We start from the raw sequence: 22,314 nt of genomic DNA, 5'->3' as shown, positions 1-22,314 counted from the left end.
TGATTCAAGCGAATACGGCGCGTCTCATCTCTTATCTCACCTTTTATTTTAAATTTCACTCTGTAAACAGTGTCATATACAGTTCTACGTTCACTATTTTACGCTATGCACCGGAGAGTCTTGCGTCCCCTTTATATTAAGTAGCACAACGGCCATGCATTGCCAAGGTGAATACAGATTTTATTACTATTTGTTTTTATAAGAGTTGAAGGGGAAAAAGGAAATGATGAACTAAGTGCAATGAAAAGAAAAAGAACTACCATCTCGCCACCAATTGACATGACCAGAAGTATAATAACGCTATAAAAAAAAGAACCGGACCAGGAATGAACGAGATGTCATATTGACCATCCATCTCATAGTGCACGCCATCCTGAATCTGAATGGCACACAGCCACGACGCACAATCTGGATGGCCGGTGACACAGCAGAGTGAAGAGACTGTTCCGACTTGCAAAAGCTAGCGGCCGAGCCACCGGCCGGCCGAGGCCGACCGACGCGAGGGGCCAGCGAGAGGAACGTTCAGATCGGAGCAGGGCGAAGGCCGCACATGCCGCGGATGAATCCAACATCATGCATGGTGTTTCAAAGCCCCTGCCGTCCAGCTAGGACGCCGGTACGAGACAGTACGTCCACGTCATGCTCACACAGCACAGCTGGGCGGGGCGGGGCAGGGACTTGAATTGAACAGGGAGGACCGGGGCCCAGCCGTACCGCGCACAGGTGCCCAGTCCCCGTCGCATAGCAGTAGCAGGTGACAACCAAACCAGCACAGGGGTCGCAAATGGAAACGAGAACAAGCGAAAGCGTATCAGTAACACAGCTGATAGTAAATTCCAAGGACTCGAGAAGAAGAGAGATGCTCCAGGTCGTGTTCAGAGGCGGGCCTGGTTGCCTCTGAAGAGAGATTAGAAGGCTGAATCATGCGTCCGTCCGGGGACGACGATGCGTGCGTGAATGATTGACACGGACTACGCGTACACTTGCAATAATGCTGCCGCATGCCCCCAGCAGCACCCCGTCCCCTCCCCCTATTAATAAAAAAAAAGATTCTGACAGCCGAAAGCGCGCACGGTGCTTGCTGCTGACCTGCCCTGCCCACGCCATGTTCGCGCCCACCCGCTTCACGTGGCCGGCTCCCCGCGGCTGACCGGATCGTTGAGCCCGGTCGTACGTACGTCGCCCGCTGCCCCCTCGTCGTCGCACCCCGGCATTCCCCATTCCCGTTCCCGTTCCCAGGCAGGTACGTGCTCGGTGCTCGCCGCGGATCGGTCACGATTCACGCGCTACGACGACGATGTCATGTGATATGATGTATGTACACGGCCGGCGCCGCCATCGTACACGTACTCCGTGTAGTGCGTTGCTTGCAGTTGCGGTGGGCGGCGGCGGAGGCGTCGACGAAGCATGGGGAAGGCGGGGCGCTGGCTCCGGAGCTTCCTGTCGGGCAAGAAGGACAGGCAGGCGGCGCCTCCCAAGGACAAGCGGTGGAGCTTCAGGCGCCCCCCGCCGGCGGCGCAGGAAGGGACGGCGGCGGACCAGCACCACCATGGGCCGCCGCTCGGTCTGCCGGCGCCGGGCGTCGACGAGCTCGACTTCGACCAGAAGAAGCACGCCGTGGCGGTGGCCGTGGCGACCGCGGCAGCGGCCGACGCGGCGGTGGCCGCCGCGCACGCCGCCGCCGCGGTGGCGCGCCTGTCCTCCCGCGCCGCGCCGCGCTTCGCACCGCCGCCGTGCCTCGTCGAGGACGCCGCGGCCGTCAGGATCCAGGCCACCTTCAGAGGCTATCTGGTACTCCGTCCGCCCGCCCGCCCGCCCTAGCATTCCTGCATGCTTGTTTCAGGGGAGAAAAAAAAAGACTTTTTCTTTCTTTTTGGATAACGCGAGTCGTCGTCTCGTCTGGCGTGGCACTGGCAGGCGCGGACGGCTCTGTGCGCGCTGAGGGGCATCGTGAAGCTGCAGGCTCTGGTGCGGGGGCAGCTGGTGAGGAGGCAGGCCAACGCCACGCTCCGCTGCATGCAGGCGCTCCTGGCGGCGCAGTCCCAGCTGCGGGCACAGCGCATGCTGGCCCTCCAGCTCCACGACCACCACCACCCGACGCCTCCCAGACCACGCCAGTCGCCGCAGCACCCGAGGCACCGCCGCTCCTACGTAAGCAACCAACCAACTAACGACCATGATGCAACTGCACTGAATCGATCCGTTCGTCTTCGTTCCCGTGTCCTGAATGCTGATGTCGACGACGGATCCGGAGCAGGAGATGGACCGGTCGTGCGAGGACAACGCCAAGATCGTGGAGGTGGACGTGGGCGAGCCCGTGCGGCGGGGCGCGGCGGGGAAGGACAGGCAGCTCTACGCCGGCGGCCGGTCCTCCCCGGCGCCGTCGCTGGCGGCGACGGAGCTGCTGAGCCCGCGGGCGTACAGCGCCCACTTCGACGACCTCTCGGTGGCCAACACGGCGCAGAGCAGCCCGCGGCAGGCGCCGGAGGCCTGCTGCCCGGGCTACATGGCCAACACGGAGTCGTCCCGCGCCAAGGCGCGGTCCCAGAGCGCGCCCCGCCAGCGCACCGACGCGCTGGAGCGGCTGCCCAGCCGCAGGAAGCAGGGGACGCCGCCCAGGGCCGCCGCCAGGATGCACTTGCAGCGCTCGTCGTCGCTGGCCGGCAACTACTCCTCCCCGTGGTCGTCGTCGGCTGCCAGGCTCGACGTCTCCGCCGCGTCGCTCAAGGACAGCGAGTGCGGCTCCACCAGCTCCGTGCTCACCGCCGCCACCCTCTACAGCCGGACGCGGTCGCTCGTCGGCTCCGAGGTGAGTGAGTGACAGAGTACATTCGTACTGCTGGCTTGCTTTGACATGATCGTGATAGAGTCCTTGCCTTGCTTCCTCCTGTTGCTGCTGGCTCCAGGTGCGCCGTGGCCTGTACTGAGAGGAGCTAGCTCGTGTTCCTGGCGACCCCATGGATGGATGCTGATAGCTTCTGTTCTTCCAATGGTCCGTGATTCTTCGATGGGAGATGGGAGCTTCAAATAAATGGAATGCTTATGACCAGTTCGTGCTACATAAAATAGTCGCGTTTCAAACTGTACATTTTTGTAGCCCACTTGTGGCCGTCTGCAGGTATTGGGTACTAGTATATAGACGTGTACAGCTACACAAAATGTTTGTACAACAAGGTTTGCGATCGCTTGTAATGGGTCTGCTTAGCTGCCAAGAAGCAGGGGTTGTTAATGCGATCGCTTGTAATGTGTCTGCGATGACGAAGATGGGTAAATGATCCTTGGCTTCGTGCTGAAGCCCCCAAGGGCTGCTGGCCCGCATCCCAACTATATATTGTGCACGTCTAGTTTAATTTATGTAGTTTTTTCGTGCTACTGTCGTGCCAATCTAACAAGTGAAATTATCTGCAAATCTATTTGTGTAGTCGTTGAGTGTTTTCTTCTGCACTCGTGGTGCCTATCTAAAATGTGAATTGTCTGTTTAGCCTCTACTTTGGCTTTTCCAATGGATGGCAATGCATCGTTGATGTATCTACTTAATTGCCTCCTGTTTCCGTCACTGTGTGGACAGGTAGGTATGGTGTCCCAGTTTCTGCAGTGTTCTTGAATCATATGATATGCCACAGTTAGTTGTGGTTGCCGATTAGGGATGTAGTACTTCACAGGTAGCTGTGGTTCCCAAGTAGTGTTTCATCATCGGTATTGATATCCATGCTGTTTCGATCGATTTTATATCCTGGCAAATGGTTGATCTGATTCTGAATCTACCTTTTTTTTATTCTTCCTCTTTTTTTATTGAATATTATGCCAGGATTCTTGCTGCCAATCTGCCATGGCATACTGATGTTTTAACGTATGGTTCATGCTGGCCTCTGCAGATTGTAAAGGTTCTGGTAGCAGCTAATGTTGTGGTCGACTGGTCGGCAAATGTTCTTGTCAAGTCCTGTATGCTACAGGTTCAGGTCATATACTAGGAACTCTGAAAGTATGAATAATGTGTGATACCTGAACCTTGCCCTGAATTGCTAGGAACAGACGTTCGCCAAACTGAATTGGTTCTAGTCATGAAAGTTAGAGCATGTTTAGGAGGGCTTTGACTCTAGCTTTTCTTTGAAAGAAAGTTAGAGCCCTACGGAACGCCTTTTTTCAAAATGGTTTTTATTGCGAAAACACCTAAAAGCCCAAACCGTTTTTGTACTGCAGAAATCTCTCACTTACACAAGATTGCTGATTGCTGCCCCTGTCTGATTGCTGATTGCTGTGAAAGGGGAATCTACATTTACAATGGCCAATTGATTTTGGGTGCTACCGGTTACTAGCATAGGTTTTATATTCAGCAATGTCCATATGTTTTTCTGTATCGGTAGGCATCTGGCAATTTATCAAATACTCCTTATGTTTCAAATTATAATTCCTTTAACATTTTCAACCTCAACTTTGACCACTCCATGTATTAAAAAAATTAATGAAAAATGGAAAAATAAGTAATATGTGAAATATATTTGATAATACCACTATATTTTTTAACAATTTTTTAATAAGACGAGTGGTCAAAATAAAAAAAATTAAGCGAATTATAAATTAGAACAGAGGGAGTAAGCTTTTTGAGGTTGTGATGGTTTGGGATTATTTTTTACATCTTCAATGAACATGGCAGGCTCACAAATTGAAGTGGTTGGTTTGTACCATGCTGATACCAACATGATTTACTATTTTATTAAGTTCCATGAGAGTATGAGACTACTTGTGCATTATAAGTGTGGTATGCCAATGTTCATATAGCCATTGGTCTATTGTGAGGCATAATCAGGGAAAACAATCTCAGACGAAAACCGAGGGTTTTCGTGATTTTTTTCTCGTTCTCGGTGAACTACGGAAATAAATTTGGCGAATAATTTCGAAAATTCCGCTCGTAAATTTAGAGTTTCAAAAAAAATCATAAAAATTCGGGAAAAATATATTTAAAACTAGATGGTCCCAGGAGTTTAGAAATATATTTATTGTCCAAAAAAATATCTTTTATTGTTAAAAAAAAGTTGGCGGCCGGAGGATGTGGACCGAGCACTGTGTATGTTCCCCTAATTCTATAGAACATGTTAGTTTTTAAACTAATTCTCATGAAAATAGTTTAAAAAATGCTTCTAACAGCCCCCTTAATCTAATTTAACTTCCCTAATTTTGGATTCTGGATTCGCCCCTATCTGTGCTCGCCTTGGATTCTACGGCAATTGGTCGTCTACGGGTGAAAACTAAATATGTAGCTGTTTATTTACCATTACTATATAAACCTGCAACAGGTTCACCGTTGTCTACCCATAAGTAATAAGGCACCTGATCAGCACTAAACTGCCTCTGCGCGGCCGGATGTGCTTTCAAAACTGGAGTCATGTGAGAACGGGAGGAATCCGTCCAAGACGGGGCATCAGTTTTGACGTTTGTGAATTTCTGGTTCCATCATGAAAACTAGCGCAGGATAATGGCATCCCCTCCACCGTAGTAAAGTAAGAAGTAACGGGTCTACGGCCCAGCTTCCTTGTTCGGTTCAGGTTACGGGAACGGTTGACTTTCAAAATAAAATACCCTTCTTCCCTGTTTTGCAAATTCACCTAGAGCTAGCGAAGCGAGTCTGTTTCCAGCGATGAAGAGCTTTTTTATTTAATGAATATTGGTCTACGCCCTCCTTTGATGTCCAGAGGAAGAAAAGCGAAGGAAAGAATATTATCTATAACTATAACTATAAGGGAAGGGAAGAGAAGGATATTGATAAAAAAAAAATATAAAATGGAAGTAGATGAGCGTCTATCAGGTGCTTGTTGACATTTATATTGGAAAAGAGCTTTCGGTTCTATTCATTTTTAGTTTTAAGTAAAACCAGATGTGAAAAAAGCACTTCCCGGTCAGGATCTAACGAAAACCGTCCGAGTTCAGCGAAAACTGTTTTTTCCCCAAATTTAAGATTACAAACCACTCGAAATTTACGAAATTCGGCGAATTTCGTGCGGTTTTTCGTTTTCGCAGACAACCAAGAAATATGTTCAAAATGAGATAATAAACCCTGAGCATAATGCAGTAATTTGGACCTGGTTTAGGCTGGCTTTATAAATTGTTCTTTGTACTACAGCATTGGCTGTATTCCTCTGTATTACGGCAATCTGGTTGGATAAATTGTTCTTTCTATTATGGCAACTTAGCCGGAATTCTTTGTATTACGGTGATATGTCTTGATAATTTTATCATATCTTGTGAAACCCGGTTCTTTTGTAATATGTCAATCAATGTTACTCCATACATTCTAAATTATAAGACGTTTTTTTTTGGTTTTTCTATATATACTGTTTTAACTATTTATCTAGACATAGTGTACATATAAATATATAGGAAAAACTATATATATATATATATATATATATATATATATATATATATATATATATATATATATATATATATCTTTACTACTCTATAAGGACCTAAGGAGGGCGTCCACACCACGCCCCCGCCCCCGCCCGCATGTCACGCCCGCCCCCGCCCGCATGTCACGCCCGCCCCCGCTGCCCGCCCTCCTGCCTACCCGCCCCCGATAATCTCGCCAGCGTCGCCGCCGCCGCGCCTCCCCCAGCGCTCCTCCCTCGCCCTCGCCCTTGCCCCCGCCCCGGCTCCGGCTCCGACTCCCACACACGACACAACCATGCCCCCGCCCGCGCGCTCCCTCCCCACGATTCCAACGCCATGGCGGCGATGCCCACACATGCCCCCCTCCGTCCCCTCGACGCCGCGTCCTCCCATCCCCAGTCCCCACCTCCTCTGCGCTTCCACCCCTCGCCAGTCGCTTCCTCGTCACGAGTCGTTGTCTCCCCTTGGCTGGCCGGGACGCGGAAACGGCCGACGCAAGCAAACCCTAGCCGTCGAGCTCGTAGGGAGTCATGGAGGGATGAAGAGTCTGTTCAAGAGTAAGATCTGGTGGCCGCATCGGTCCAACGACCCCACGTCCACAGCAGGGCAGTCGCAACAGACGTCGGGGCCGCCTACCGCGAGCTCCCCGTCGGGGACAGTGCCGGCGACAGCGCTTTCTGTTTCGACGCCGGCCTCCTCCTCACCCCCTCCTGTGGTGGCGACGCTCACGGGCGCTGCTGCCGCTGCTGTGGTGGCTGGAGCGGGAGAGGAGGATTACATATCGTCGTCGGAGGATTTCTAGATGCTGGCCATGGTGCTGTCGGCGTTTTCCAACGGTGATTGCGCGGGGTGCCTGGACAGGGAGCAGATCAGGAAGGCCAAGCCCATGAGCCTCAACTGCTTTGCCGCCAACCGCGACGAGACCCACACTGCGGAGTCCCTCTCCTGTCGATATTGGGTGAGTCTTGCAATCATACAACCTGTCGGCTGCGAGGCCACCCCAATCCCCTTTTAGTTCTTCACTACATTTTAATCTTGCAGAACACCGAGCACCAGTCAATATGGTACTTGGGCTGAAAGAGATTCAGATCCGTGGAGAGACACACACAAATGTTGATTACACAGTGGATTTCTGGAATGTATGATGACCTCTATAGTAAATGGTCTTCTGTACATGATACTCTTTATCTCTTTGTGTAATTTACTTTTTAATTTCCATCTGTACAGGCAACAGAATACCACGAAAATAAGATCCATACTGGTTGGCTTGACAGCAGAATAGCTATGCGTGTTAGAGCCGAGAGGCCCCCATGGTACCTCTCAGTTGTTGGAGGAGCTCTATATGTATGCATGTTTGACTACAACAATGATTTCTTACCTGCTTTTTGAGCTCGGAAGTCAGCTATCTTTGTTGACATAAAATATTTATTTCTTATTTCATAGGAAGCATCAAGCAGGAGCTCAAGCGTTATTACTAATTATGTTGGTTATCTCAACAAAGGTCAGATACCACCAAAGGTATAATATATTATATGCTGAAATGCCCTTATTGCAGATTATACCTGTTGTTGTTGGACTTAAAACATCTTGGTAACTGTGTAACTTCTTTCTTCATTGCAGCACATCTCGCTTGTCAATTTAACTGTTATTCTGAACATAGAGGGGAGCAAATTCACGGTACTATAGTTCTCGTTATCTTTCTTCATGTAATTTATGCAGAGACAGAGGCTGCTGGTACACACCTTCTCATTAATGGTAGAACATGCTTACTACAGGTAAAAATGGCTACAGTTTTATATTTGTATACAGTTTTTGGCTTACTACAGGTAAAAATGCTTACTCTATGTTCAGAATAACGTGTTTTTGGCTTTTGTGTAATTTATGGCACTGCTGTTCTGAATGTATGACGTGACGTGTTTTTGGCTTCTGTGTCGAAGGAAATACTGTATTGAAGATGGTTACCTCTTGATGTAGCCTTATTTGTGTGCACTGGTTTGTTGGCCTCGTTACTGATTTTACATATTGCTTCCTGCCATATGGAGATCACCGGTCTATTTCCTGTATTCAGGTGCCCAAAAGCTGAACAGAGCTGAGCTTGAAGTCGCTTGTGAAGATTTTAGCAACATCAACACTTTTCCTACCTATACCGTGTTCAAGGGCATATTATCAGGCGGGGTCGAGATCGGCATTGTCTCCACTGTCATATCGTCAAGCAAAGACTGGTCCAGGAGCGCGAAACATGCTTCAAGAAAAGGTTTATGGCTAGCAACATCTTGTTCGATTACTTCCTGTGATGTTTTAATCCATAAAATACAGATAGGGGTTACACTGTTCAGTTTGATTACTTCGATTTTGGGACTGCTTGTGCGTCTTCTGTAGTGTTTATTCTTGTTCGATTACTTACATTCTAGGACTGTGATTTTTGTTCGATTACTGTGATTCTGGGACTACCAAAATACAGATAGGGGTTACACTGTTTACTTCGATTCTAGGACTGCCAAATGTCTCTACTGATTGAAGACAATGTTTATTCTTGAAAAAATGGTTCAAACCGTGGTTTTTTCTTCTTAATATAATGAGGCGCAGTTCTCCTGCGTTTTTTGAAAAAAAAGATTCTATTGTTTTATGATCCCATTGTTGATGTTGTAGGACAACTCAATCTTTGCTCTCATCTGCTATTTCTCTTACTGACACACACTCCGCCAAGAGGTTCTGAATGCTGTATCCATCGATAGTTTTATCTATCATGTATTTGGTTACATTTTCCAATATCAATATTGCGGACTATGATTATGCCTTCAAGCAGCTTTCACCTTAATTTAAAGCAGATATCATGCCTAGCAGAAAACACCAATCACGTTGTGGTCTTTGATGAGGTTCTATCTGTGGCTGGAAAAGATATCTGTACAAAAGACATACCAAGGATTCGTGGAGGCTGGGCCATACAGGATGTTTTTTATGTAAGTTCCTCGCAGAACCTGAACATTTGTATTATGCAAGAATACCATGCATTAGAAACAGATTCAGTTACTTATATCAATACTTTAGTTATGCTTTGATATATTCTTTGTTGCATTCAGTTATGCATTATGGTGTTCATCTATATGTATTGAGCTGTGCAACATGATATGTATTCATGGAAGTAGTTGATAATCCTATCCGATATGTATTTGTGCACACTATCCTTTTTTTTCTCGAACACGCAGGAGAGCTGTGTATCATTATATTAAAAAGAAATGTCTAAAATAGACCAGATACATGGCACCAAAAAATAGCAGCCAAAGAAAACACAAATAACAACTAACTAGAAAGAGCAGTGAGCGGGCTTATCAAAAAGAGCCTTAACTCCTTTATCATCTTGGGTGCTTGGGCGATTTGGAATCACCGGAATAAATTTGTCTTTGATGGTTAGAATTCAAATATAACGCTAATCCTTAATTGGGCAAAAGAAGATATGCATCGATGGGAAATTGCGGGGCAAAAGGCATTTCTTACCTGGCAGCCCCCTTAGCTGGGCCTTGGGGCTTTCTTGGCAGCGTGTGGTTTTTTTGTTTTCCTAGATGGATTCCTTCCTATATGCGTGTTTCTGGCCCCCGTGAGGCCGTGAGGGGTCTTTTGTATTGGGTCTTCCTTTAGACCCTGGTTTATTTTTCTTCTTAATATAATGAGGCGTAGTTCTCCTGCGCGTTTTTGAGAAAAAAGAAAGAGAGAGCCCGAGATGGGAGGAAAGGGCCCAACACAACAAGGCCTCCCAAAAACTACACCCATAGTCTTCTAAGGGCAATTGCTCCAGCTATGCCCCATAAGTTAGCATCATCTTGAATGTTTTGCAAACGTGTATTGATGCTTTGGGAGGCTGCATCAAACACATATGCATTCATATGCTTCCATATCCACCAGGCCACTAGGATCCCAACGAAGTTGAATCCTTTTTTCTTTGTTTTCTGCACTCTACATTCAGCATTTGTCCACCAATCTTGGGATAGGGCGCTAGATGTTGCAATCCCACTTTGCTCAAAACCCGAAACCAGATGTCTCTAGCAAAGACGCAAGAAACCAGTATGCGCTGAACTTGTTTCCTGTTCCTGGTCACATAGAAGACATCTCTCTGGGTGATCCATACCTCTTCGAGCTAGGCGATCAACAATTCTATTCCTGGAGTACACTTTATCTATACTTCACAGAATTGGGCTTTATAAAGCGAAGAGATACACTTCTTATTGTGTGTTTGATTGTTTGGCCTCCATTTCAGGCATTTTCCCAGCACAAGGAGCTTGCACTTCTATTCCTGGAGTACACTTTATCTATACTTCACAAAGAACCTGTCATAATAAACAGTTCTGAGAAGGGGGAGAGTACCTCTGAGTCATTGGCTGATGACTGTATTCTACAGGCAACTATGTTTGCTCTCAATGCATTTATGAGGTATTGGTCACCATTTGATGGCTCACTTTTGATGTTGAGGATGGTAGGCACATTTTCCTCTTCTGATTTTACATACTTCAAAAAAACATCCAAGCTTTACAGAGGTGGTGGGAAGATTGGGAAACAAGCTGTTGAGAAAAGTTACCCTTCTGTTCTTTCGGGCCTTATACTGAAGCTCGGAAGTCTTAATGGTGTTGCTGAATTGGGTCGAAATGAACTTCTACGGTGACAATTAAACCTATAGCTTTTGTAACTCAACATATCAAGGCTGTTTGTGAACTGAATGCCTTTTTTGGGGGGATATTCTGCAGATCTTTGTTAATTGCATTTCAGTCATTTTGCAAATGTGTTGGTGATGTAGAAATGGGAAAGGTGCTTTTCTAAACTTATATTTTTGCCAAATATGTGAAGTGATTCTGACTATGTTAAAGACATCTACCATCAATAGCTATTAGCTCGAGATGGGGAACAAACTGAGAAGGACAAATGGATCGAGCTTGTTCAGGAAATCGCATGCAGTTCCTCAGTAAAACGACCAAAAGATGTATGTTCTAGACTCTTAGAGTATCCTCATATATGTTTTGGTGAAATTGCTGATGTAAAATAATTATATATGTTGTTACCACAGGTTCTGCCAACTTGCGTTATCTTGTGTAATGCTCTCAACCGAAACCAGAGGTCTGAAAAGGAGGCTGCTGCTGCTGCACTATCAGAATTTACTTCAATTAGTTTTTAGCTGTTTGTTGAAAAAATGGTGGATGCTAGGGTTCAAACCGTGGTCGTTTGGATCAGAGCACCCATCCTCTACCTCAGCAGTTCATGTTTTTTGTGTTATATAAAAGATAGACTGATCAAATATCTAATTTAAGCAAGTTGTAGCTATGTTTATCAATTTTGTTTTATAATTTTGCATCCAAAATTCACTTGTCTTTCTTCATAGGCTCGACTGATCTGTGCAAACATTTACGACTTCGCATCACAGATTAGTCCAGTTGCAATTGGATTTATGCTTTTTCCTTTTGTTCGTGGCATCTTGTTTCCTATGGTTTTTATGCAGTTCTGTTGTGTTAATCATGCCTTAGCAAACTTATGTGGGTAACAACATTGATCTTGATGATGAACCAGATGGAGAAAATTCTTGTGGCGTACAGAAAGCCTTCGAAGCAATGGTGCTCTACTCGGAACAAGCGGAACAAGCTGGCTCAAGGTATGGCATGGTCTTGTCGGCCCTTGTGGCAGCGCATGGCCTTCGTTGCTAGCTGCACTGATGTGAGTGGTGACTTTTTTGTCTACTCTTTGCAAAACAGTGAGGCAACGGGGCAGGAAGCGCACCATGGTCGGATGAATGAAGAAGAAAAATTTGTGGCATGGAATGGATGTATTTTATTAGAAAGACTCTTGTCTAAAACGAGAGTGATGCACCACTGTTACTGTATTTTTTTGCGATGAGTGGCTTTGGCTGCTGTAACGTTTGTTAAATCTAGAACTATGTTGCCCGGCTGCACCATTTGGTCAGAACTCAGAAGCAGCGTGTTGTTTTGTCCGGAAGTGGGAGAAGTTTTATTCGTTTCTCATGCATGATAACTGGAAGACATGGTTGGGGTATGGCTTGCTTGTTTGTGGCCTCCATTGACATGATCATCATGGCAAATGTATTGCCAGTGTTGTGGGTGAGGGCGGACCCCTGCCGCACGGTGGAGTGGCCATAGGTCAAAGAAACCACACGCTACTTCTACATGGACGGTGCCGCACGGTGGAGCATGTGTTTACAAATAATGTTCTAATCAGCTCATGCTCATGTGGTATTTTAAGCCCTGTCTCTATATGGACGTCGGCCTCGCTTCCGCGGTCACCGTGCTCCAGACCTGTACCGATGTTGCGCACCTTGCACACGTGCTCCAGCAGTTTTGCTTTGCCTGGTGCGGCAAGCTCGTCCAGGACGCCCGCGTCGTTGCTCTGTCAAGGGCCTCGGCTTCGACCTCTTCATCATTAGGGGTGGAAATAGTGCTTTCAATGCATGTTGGAGGTGCGCGATGTGATCGGTATTATCCATGCTTGATAAATGATGACAATGGTGATAGCCATGATATATGATCAATATTGTATTGATCTTTTTCCGAGTTTTAGGCTGTCATGTTTGCTGGAATGGAGATATTTCATTGTTCACTTGGTTCTTCTGATAGAGTTAATTATCTTATTTTCGTGCTTTCTTAGTACCCTTTTTCTGAGATTTGAGTTGTAATTAACACTTCCCTAATCGTGTTGTCATTATAACTCAATGACATTATTAAAATCATATATAGAAGTCTATATGGTACTGATGGTTGTAATGTAATGGTGAAATAGCTAGATTAAAATAACAAAATTTATGTATGGTTAAGATCACAAATGGATTCCGAAACATTTTATCATAACAATATAACACACATATGTGCATAAGTTATTGTGTTATTATACGGTTCCGTTGCAACGCACGGGCACTCACCTAGTACTAGTATAATGCCCGTGCTTTGCGACGGCAAAAAATATTTTTATTAGAGTGCTGGTAAAAAAATTAGATTACATGATAGTGCTGGTCAAAAAATTAAACGAATTATAAATTGAAACATAGTATAATCTAACTTATTTTAAACTAAATGCTTATTTCTTTAGGGTTATATTCTGCTTAGATTATATAATCTAACTTAGGTGCCGTTTGATAGGCCTCCTTGTAAGTGATTCTCTACGAGAATCACTACTAAGCCAAACAGCTAAATCTCACATAGATTTAAGCGGGGAGCAGACAAGAATCACTGCTACATTTACACTCAAATTCAATGCCTCGGGTGCTCGACGGATACCATTATTGGAGGTTGAACAATTATAATGACAGTACAAACCAGAAGCAAAACTATTCTGAATTATGATCACATTCGATCGAGATGATGAATGAACAACAAAGATAACAAGTAGGGCACGGACAGCTGAACTAATAGGTAGCTGGCCTTCAGAACAATATTTGCATACCAGCATTGTAATTGAGAAAACAAATAGAGTCCTAACTACAGGAATGGCTTCTTTTGAATCGATTAAGTCAAGGGTTCCTCTGAATCTCCCAGCCGTGGTAAGTGGAGGTATGCAAGGAACCAGCTCACAGAAGTTTCAAAAGAACTTTAACACAAATGAATCACAGAATAACTTAGTGCTTAACGTAAGCAAATTCAATTTGAAGCTAAGTAGAATCAACTATTAACTGCACCTGAAATGCAAGGTCAAGTATTGCTGCTTGGTTGTATGAGAACTTGAGCCAAGGAGACCCATTGTTTGACTGCATATAATACAATTAAATAAACTTTAGTTATAAAAGAGAGGTGAACGATTAGAGCTGAGCTTAAATTCTCCTCAGATGCAGTACCTTATCTTTCCGAGCATCTGTCTGAATCTGGGACCTAACAATAAAAACTCCAGCTGGGAAACTTTCAAGCTTATTCTTTAGACCATGGTAGGTGTAATTATTTCCACATATTTTCTCAACATCCTTCAGAAATAGGATTACAGGCACCTGTTGACTTTCTTCAGAGGCAAACTGCGAAGAGAACCCAATTAGTAAATTATATAAAGAAAATAAGATATCGATACAACCAAGTGCAGACTACAACCAAGCTAATCAAGAGAAGGATGTTTAGGGGCTAGTAGGGGCTAAGGAGCTCTCCCTTCTTACTTCCCTTACTCCAAGTCTTTAGTTGAGTTTAGATGGTTGGTCTGTTTTTCTTCTAGATTAATGGATCCTTTTGTGCATTGGTGTTTGTGGCCACCTTAAGGTGGCTTCGTCAGTTTGTAATGTTTGTTTTGGTCCAGCTTGGACTCTATTTTTCCTCTTAATATAATGATGTGTAGTTCTCCTATGTGTTCGAGAAAAAAAAAGAAATTCCATCACCTCAAACACAACATCAAATGAATGTTTGGCTCTATCTTCCCATCCTGGACCATCGAGGTATAGAGAATCAACTGCAGATAATCCAAAGTGAGCCACAAATTTACAGAATGACATCATGCAGCATAAATGTCTGATCTAGTCATAAAGGTTTAAAGATATAGAAATTCAACATAATGAGAAACATACCTGAACAGAATAGGCCATGATCAAGCTCACAACTGCCTCCAAGATCAATGGCCCCAAGGATCTGTTTATCAAATCTGACTCCAACTTTTGAGGATCCATTTTCCACAAAAGTAAGCCTCACTTCACCCTGTGAACCATAATCAGGAGCTCTGCAGATTGAAAAATGGATAATAAGCCTAGACATAAGTAATTTATTTACACAAGTAACTGAGTGACACTCAGTCATAAGTTGCCATTTGACATAATAACAAGCATGAACTCAACATAGACGAGCACATGGTCTTTGTTCAATCAGGAAAACTATAAAACCACAGAAGAAGTACACAACTCAAGTGCCAAATATCAATTCAGCATTAAACCAGACATATCATTTGCACAAAATAGAGTTGAAGATGGTTACAGTGAATATAAATTATCCTGCCGATACCCACATGACCTTGAATGATACTATCTACTAATCCCCCAGAGCTACAAATGACTGATGTTTTAGATCAAACTCATGAAACTTTGACCATCACTAAGTTTTCTAAATATTTAGTTTGTAAATGTGGCGCCTTAAAAATACTTTCATAATCTAACGAAGCAAGAGGGTATATATAAATAAACCAAGGCACGACAAGGAACTCCCCAGAGCGAAGCTCACCTGCAGCAAGTATTTGCCAGCCAAAGACCAAAGGTAGCTGTCACCATGGCTTCCCATGAGCTACGGGCAGTGGCTTTACATCTGCTCCTACAAACCCACCTCACACTACTCACAGCAGCAGTTGTGTGCTCCAATTTTCCCCTTGTCAGCTGATGCTTTCACCAGCAACCACACTGCTACCAGGCGTCGGTGCTGCTTCAGTTGAAACGGTCCTTCGCCACCACGAATTACTCTGTCATCGCCTTCCGGTCATGGAGGGCCGGCACAGACTGCTACCACTGGGCTGGTGTCTCATGTAGCAACTCTGATGGCTTGGTAGCCTCGCCTACAACGACTTTAAATCTTCACAATTGCCATCTAGTGGGTTTCAACGCCTCCTCAAGCTTACACATCTCAACCTGTCAAGCTCTAGTTTTTCTGGCCTGGTGCCAGCCTGCATCAATAGGTTGACAAATCTCGTATCCCTTGACCTCTCTAATGGTTTTGACACAAGTGAACAAGTAAGCGATGGTTTCCTTCTGTTCACATATGGTCCAGGAGACACTTCAGAGCTTGTGGTGGAAAATCTTGGAAACTTAATTCATAACCTTACCAATTTAAGGGGTAGGGAACACCGGGTCTTAGACTCAGGCAGAAATTACTCAATGGGAGAAAGAGGGAAATACGCATCTGCCTATTGTAAGATTTTAATGAGGGAAGAGGAGCATGCAGGTCTCAAGACGCCAGAGGTCAACAACCATCAACAACATGTAGTGCTTAGGAAAGGTGGATTCATTGCCACATACAAGGACAAGCGACTGTAGAATCATAGGTTATAAAGTGTGGGAGCCTTGGAGGCAACCAAAGCCCTAATTTGAAGGATTGTGCCTACAGACCATTGCAGCGGTGATTTGTGAATGAGGGTGATCGGAATCGACAGATCATGTTGTTGGAGTTGGCCACAGAAGCAGGACCTGTTTGGTTGAGCTGTGCTGTGGGGAAATGTTGTTGTGGCCTGTAAAAAGGTTGTTGTGATGTGGTATCTGTAAGAAAACTGAAAGTTGTTTGGGTGAAATAAGTATAAAATAAACCTCTTATTTTTATCTCTTTTCAAACAACTATGAAATAGCACATTATTCCACCTAAGTCGAAAAGCAGAAAGTCAAAAGTCTCCTCTCCTACAGTTTCTGACTTGGCCAGCGCACGGCAGCTAGTTCAATTGAACCAGAGCGCTTTATAGATAGAACAAAAATATATATTGTAGAATAGAACCACAGAAATCCATCGAGAAACAACCGAGAAGAGCTGCAGCTGCGAGGAAGAGAGAACTCAGTGGTGAAGAGGGAAATCACCATGCTGGACCATCTCGTCGGGCTGCTGAAGCTACGCGTGGTGAGGGGGGTGAACCTCGCGGTCTGTGACCTCCGATCCAACGATCCCTACGTCGTCGTTCGCATCGGCAAACAGGTCCCACTCATCCTCGCACTCCGCGGCTTCAGCCATCTCCACCAGCGCGACGAGATCTGCTAACCTCCGTCCTCTTCTCCGCCTACAGTACCTCCTACCCCAATTGAAATGTTGCAGCCTGTTCCAAGCCCAAATCATCAGAAACAGTCCCACAAAGATAATGCAAAGAGTCGCATAGCTGCTGAAAGATTTAGTTCAGCTTGCCAGCAAAACTTTGCCTTTAAAACTTTGCCAACAAAGGTAAATACACTATCCTTGTAAAATGATCCAAAATTCGAAGTAAAACAAAAAACACACTAACCACATTGTCATTGTCGGCAAAACTTTGCCTTTAAAAATTTAGTTCAGCTTGCCAGCTACTTATTTTTTAACTGAAAGCTTTCCATGCATTTATGTTATCGCCATTTTCGTTTCTTCCACATTTCTTTCAGAAGTCTTACTGCCAGGCACCAAAGCTTCAGAGTCTTTGACTCTTTGTTGTTACTACTACAAGTAGGATGTAATAAGCACATTGGTAGATATCAGTAACAATAGTACCACAACATTTTGACCACAACGGTTTAATTCGTCTCCTGAAATTCTAAGGTATTAACCAATTGCAGATTTACATGTATAGTACCACTGATTACAATGCGGCCCAAACAACATAATGGAGCGACGTTGGTATAATAAGTGCGTGCAATTCTGGCATTGGTAGGCACCTTAGCGTCGCGGAAGTTGATGAAGACCTTGTCGGTGCCCTCCTGGAGAACGAAGCGGGCGATAGCCATCTTGCGATAGCCATCTTGTGTTTCAGGCCTTATTCTTCTGGTCGACGGAAAAAGCTTTTCTTGCCATCAGTTGCTTAGGTCTAAGAACGAAGCAAGCATCACATATCCGGCCCCATTCCTCGCTCCTCTAGCTCCTCTGTATGGAACAAAATCTTTCTGCCCGATCTTGGCTTTCTTGGCCAATTGCTTGCGACTGCAATCAGTCACACCGGACAGCAGTTCGCATCTGCGCCTCTGACAGTGGGGGTGCCCAGCAGGTGTCGTCCGTCCACTGAATTAAGCCTGAAAAAGTTTCAGCAAACTTTCTGAAATCAGCGAGGGCAGCATCGTTTCAGACATATTTCTCCACATCCACACACCACTGACGCACGGCAGTGCCGCCTCACATCAGGACCTGCACTGCACGATCGATCGTGCTCGTGCTCGTGCTTCTAGATCTGGAAGTGAAGCGAACCCGCCCGGCAGCCGCTGCTTCACATACTTTCGCAACACGATTCCCGACGCCTCCTCCTCGACAGCCATCACCTCCTCCGCGGGCAGGCCCGCCTCGAAGGCTTCGGCGGCTTCGCCTACGGAGGCGTGGAGCGCGAGGCTAACAGTGCGGCGGTAGGTGGAGCAGGCGCAGGAACGAGGCCGAGTGAGGCTTGGGGGTGGAGGTCGATGGGAGGGAGAGGTGGGAGAGGGCGGCGGCGAGGGAGGAGACGAAGAGCGCCATGCTTCGGACGGCGGGGATGCGGGCACCAATGCTGGAATCGCAGGGGAGTTTAGAGGATGGGGAAGGGGCCTCCTCGCTCTCGGCCCCCATCGCCGCCACCGTCTACCGCTGTCAGGGAGACGCTAGCGGGTGGATTCCCCACTTGATCTGCCAGGCGAGGCCCCGACGGTCGTCGTTGTTGCGCGGGATGGAGTAGGGAGCAGAGGCGGCGGTCACGGCGCCAAGGCTGCGCGAGGGGGCGGGGGCTGCGGGATGCGCCGGGTCGGGCGGGGGCGCGGAGGTTTCGGGATGGAGATTTCTGGAAGGGCTGCGGCGGCGGAGGCGGAGGCGCTGATTGCGGGCGGGATGCGGGACGGGGTGCGGCTGCGGCAGCGGCAGAACAATGAGGTGTGCACGCCTACAATAGCTACATAATTAGTAGTAGAGATATATAAATCAAAATATCTTATAATTGAGAGTGGACTCCACAAGGACTAGCTAAAACACGCTCGTACTTTTCTGGTCCTCAAAGAATTGCCTTTTCAAATGCAAATATGAAATATGTAAGGCTAGTCTGGCAAGAGCTTGATCTTGAATCGTGATGTCAGTTCTTGACGTTCAGACTTCAGCCCGGGCTGTTCTGCAAAAAGTTTGGGAGTAAGAAGATGGAATATTGTGGTGTAATTTACCTAGGAATTTTTTGAAAACCATATATGGTTCATATCAAGGCAAGGCAATTCTTGCATCAAAAGTCACTCTTATATATTATGTTTATCTTTTTCTTTTTTCATGCATTGAGTTTATTGTAGTGATGCTATGTCAATTGGTTATAAGTAAATTAATACCATTAACAACAATCACATATGTCATACTTCTTTATATAAGATTATAGAATGAACCGTGTTTAAAGTTGTAACAATGTATGCCTCATGGCAAAAGGTAAGAACGTAGATCTTAAATCTTTCTCCCCTAGTGATATCTCTAGTAATAACGATAAGTCTACACTACAATAAAACTCTATGGGTGTGTTTGGTTTAAGGAATCACTACATCCAAATTGAGGTGGTGCATCATGGTTTCATTCCTCAAATTTGGTAGGATGACATCATTTCTTATATTAGTACTAACTAACTAACTATGAGAAATGAGGTGGTGATGGATCAACTCATTCCATTCCACAAATCAAACCAAACACCCTATATATTTCTGACGCTACCTAAGCTTATGTCCGAACGGTTACCTCCGGCCGTCGGACTCGGACATGCCTGTCGGACATAAGGCCACCATCGGACCTTTGCATTTTCCTGTTGTGCTAGTCTCTAGTAATAAAAAACGGATCAAATAATTTAAAATTTGAATAAAAAGACCAAGCTTCTTATCACTAAGTTGTGTGAATTAAAGAGCGTATACGATAAGCTAACATCTACAAAGAACACTCTCTACATATTGGCCGCCGTCTGCCAGAAGCGGGACACTGCAGCTTCTTCCTCCCAGGCCGACGCCGTGCGCGCGGCGGCTTCCGTTGTCTCCACCTCCACCTGAACGGAATCTGGAACCGCCATCACCTGCCACGCGCGTCGCCTCCCTCGCCCTCGGCGCAGGTATCGATAGGGGCCTACATTCGAATCACTGGAAATCAACGACAATTGTTCAGTTACTTGCCCAAACAGTGAGTGGGCTGGTACTTGGTGTGTACTTTCTGGATAGGGAGCACATGCTACTGATAAGTAGCGGCGGCTGGTTTCCACATCTATTCTATACTTCTGGAACTGATCGGCGGTGATCGACGGATTTGAAGAAATAGACTGTGGGCTTGACTAATTGGTAATCTGGGATTGGTTCTTCCCCCATACCTTCTGCTGAGCATTTAACCTGTCTTGAGTAGCGAGAATGGTTGTTGCTGTCCCAAAACACCCTTGGATTTTTTAATGGCTTGCTTTATCTGCAGAGGGCATGGGATTCATCTGGGTGATGCAGTTCCTTATATTTTTATTTATTTATTATCTGCATTTAGGATCCAGGTTCCAGGAAATTCATTGTGCTGTAACTCAGTTCATCTGATGTAAATTAGGCTCATAAATTTCAACAATGCCTTGTCTCTGAAGCACATACTTAGTTTTCTGTCGGCTGTGTTGCAGACGAACGACTTATTGCCACAGAGCTAAGGATGACAGTGTGAGTATCCCCTGCTGTGTCGATAGGTCAAGTAGGCGCTGCAGCCTGCAGTGAGTCCATGGTCAGGATGAATATAGCATGGGCAATAGTTGGTCTCCTTGCCGGACTCCTGATCTACCAAATCCTGTCACTCAAATTTGAAGACTATAATACTATACTCCCCAACAAATTTGTATTTGATCCAACTGTCCTCATCTTACAGCTTTGTCATTAGGAGTGCAAGTGCAAGTGTACGCTCCTTGGAAGATACCCTGGTGTTCGCTTTCTACTTCCAACAAGCTTGCACCCATCATATACTGGTGAATGGTTGGTTACACATGCCAACAAAACTGATCATGTGGGCAGGTTGTTCTGTGACAGGGGACAAATTAGTGTGCCATAGAAGCTTGTCATATTAGAAAGTACGTTTTTTTTTTCTTTCAGGTACAATGTCAGGAGCCTATAATTGCCATATGTCTTGTAGATCTTATGGATTTTTTTTTGGTTCTTCCTGAAGTGTCATTCATGTCCACGGATTCTCAACAGCTTCTCTGCCAGGACATGCAGAAAAACTGTTCATATCAACAGAAAACCCATTATTTACTGCTGATGATGTTGTGCAAGATACTGTGGATAGCAGTTACTCGTCTCCGACGGACATGGACTGGACTGTCTCAAGCTTCGAAGCCCACGAACCCTATGACTATGAGCACAGAACAGGAACCACAGGATCGAGGGAACCATTCAAAGCTGTCCTTTGTGCACATCTGGGAATCAAATCTCCCCACTCTTCCACAAAGGTTGCTGCGGCATTCCGTTAGGCCGTATCGTTTCTGGTCAGTTGTCCATGCTATGCTATACCCGGCCAGCCAAGTCTGTTACGATGTTACTGTTCGTGTGGTCCTGCGTCTTGATCACGCGCGACATATGTGTAACTAGTCCTTGTGCACATTGCTGGCTGCATGCAGGCTCGGGTTTTCTCTTTTAAGCTGGAGCTGTGGAGCATGGCAGCTGCTGCACAAGATGGACGGACGGACGGACCACACAAGAATCCAATCCAGCCCTCGCGTGGCTGTACTGTACTGTACGTGCGCTGCGCAGAAAGCACTGTAGGCCGGTGAGGAAACGCTGTCGCTCTCCCTGTGTGTTACTCTGACTTTTTTCCAACTTTAGTTTTTGGTTTACGTGCTTCTTACTGTTGCAATTACTTTATGGTCTGCTAGGATAGTTTGTATTATGTTTTTTTGTTTTGTTTCCTGCGGTACATGCTATAATTGAGAGTGGACTCGACAAGGACTAGCTAAAACACGCCCCTACTTACTTTTCTGGTCCTCAACGAATTTCCTTTTCAAATGCAAATATGAAATATGTAAGGCAAGAGCTAGATCTTGAATCGTGCTGTCAGTCCTTGACGTTCAGACTTCAGTCCGGGCTGTTCTGCAAAAAGTTTGGGAGTAAGAAGATGGAATATTGTGGTGTAATTTACCTAGTATTTTTTTGAAAACTATATGGTTCATATCAAGGCAAGGCAAATCTTGCATCAAAAGTCACTCTTATATATTATGTTTCTCTTTTTCTTTTTCATGCATTGAGTTTATTGTAGTGATGCTATGTCAATTGGTTATAAGTAAATTAATACCATTAACAACAATCACATATGTCATACTTCTTTATATAAAATTATAGATTGA

General features: G+C 45.5%; 1 protein-coding gene, 1 long non-coding RNA gene, 1 other non-coding gene and 2 pseudogenes across 4 annotated transcripts; 3 read left to right on the top strand and 2 right to left on the bottom strand.

Moving 5' to 3' along the window:
• The first annotated feature begins 786 nt into the window (after positions 1-786).
• LOC100281522 (calmodulin binding protein) lies at positions 787-3,413 on the top strand. Of its 2 annotated transcripts, none has more exons than XM_008660350.4 (5): positions 787-1,243; positions 1,360-1,791; positions 1,918-2,151; positions 2,258-2,809; positions 2,907-3,413. In XM_008660350.4, exons 2-5 carry the CDS (start codon positions 1,408-1,410, stop codon positions 2,925-2,927), a joined length of 1,191 nt encoding a protein of 396 aa, XP_008658572.1. In that variant the 5' UTR covers positions 787-1,243; positions 1,360-1,407; the 3' UTR covers positions 2,928-3,413. The 2 variants fall into 2 exon arrangements, with proteins under 2 accessions (XP_008658572.1, NP_001354952.1); NM_001368023.1 differs by having other exon boundaries at positions 1,092-1,239; positions 2,907-3,370.
• A 5,624-nt stretch (positions 3,414-9,037) lies between these two features.
• Positions 9,038-11,041, top strand: LOC118473421 (uncharacterized). Its single transcript, XR_004852874.1, has 4 exons — positions 9,038-9,111; positions 9,219-9,350; positions 10,643-10,815; positions 10,918-11,041. It is a non-coding gene; the product is annotated as an uncharacterized lncRNA (long non-coding RNA).
• An 84-nt stretch (positions 11,042-11,125) lies between these two features.
• On the top strand, positions 11,126-11,494 carry LOC103640452 (uncharacterized). Its single transcript, XR_002265100.1, has 3 exons — positions 11,126-11,187; positions 11,264-11,359; positions 11,444-11,494. It is a non-coding gene; the product is annotated as an uncharacterized protein (transcript).
• A 2,495-nt stretch (positions 11,495-13,989) lies between these two features.
• Positions 13,990-17,042, bottom strand: LOC103640451 (uncharacterized; annotated as a pseudogene).
• Positions 17,043-17,100: 58 nt separating this feature from the next.
• LOC103640450 (30S ribosomal protein S9, chloroplastic-like) lies at positions 17,101-18,530 on the bottom strand (annotated as a pseudogene).
• Between the last annotated feature and the right edge of the window lie 3,784 nt (positions 18,531-22,314).

This window comes from Zea mays, chromosome 9 (assembly GCF_902167145.1).
Source record: "Zea mays cultivar B73 chromosome 9, Zm-B73-REFERENCE-NAM-5.0, whole genome shotgun sequence".
Classification (NCBI taxonomy): Eukaryota; Viridiplantae; Streptophyta; class Magnoliopsida; order Poales; family Poaceae; genus Zea; species Zea mays.
Note: the sequence above shows the minus strand (reverse complement) of the source record. Positions and strands in the feature narration are given on the sequence as shown.

Bases quoted from the DNA above. Each gene is read 5' to 3' on its own strand.
- LOC100281522 (XM_008660350.4), top strand. From the start codon at position 1,408: ATGGGGAAGGCGGGGCGCTGGCTCCGGAGCTTCCTGTCGGGCAAGAAG. The intron at 2,152-2,257 runs GTAAGCAACCAA...GATCCGGAGCAG, and splicing joins CGAGGCACCGCCGCTCCTAC to GAGATGGACCGGTCGTGCGA. The intron at 2,810-2,906 runs GTGAGTGAGTGA...TGCTGGCTCCAG, and splicing joins GGTCGCTCGTCGGCTCCGAG to GTGCGCCGTGGCCTGTACTG.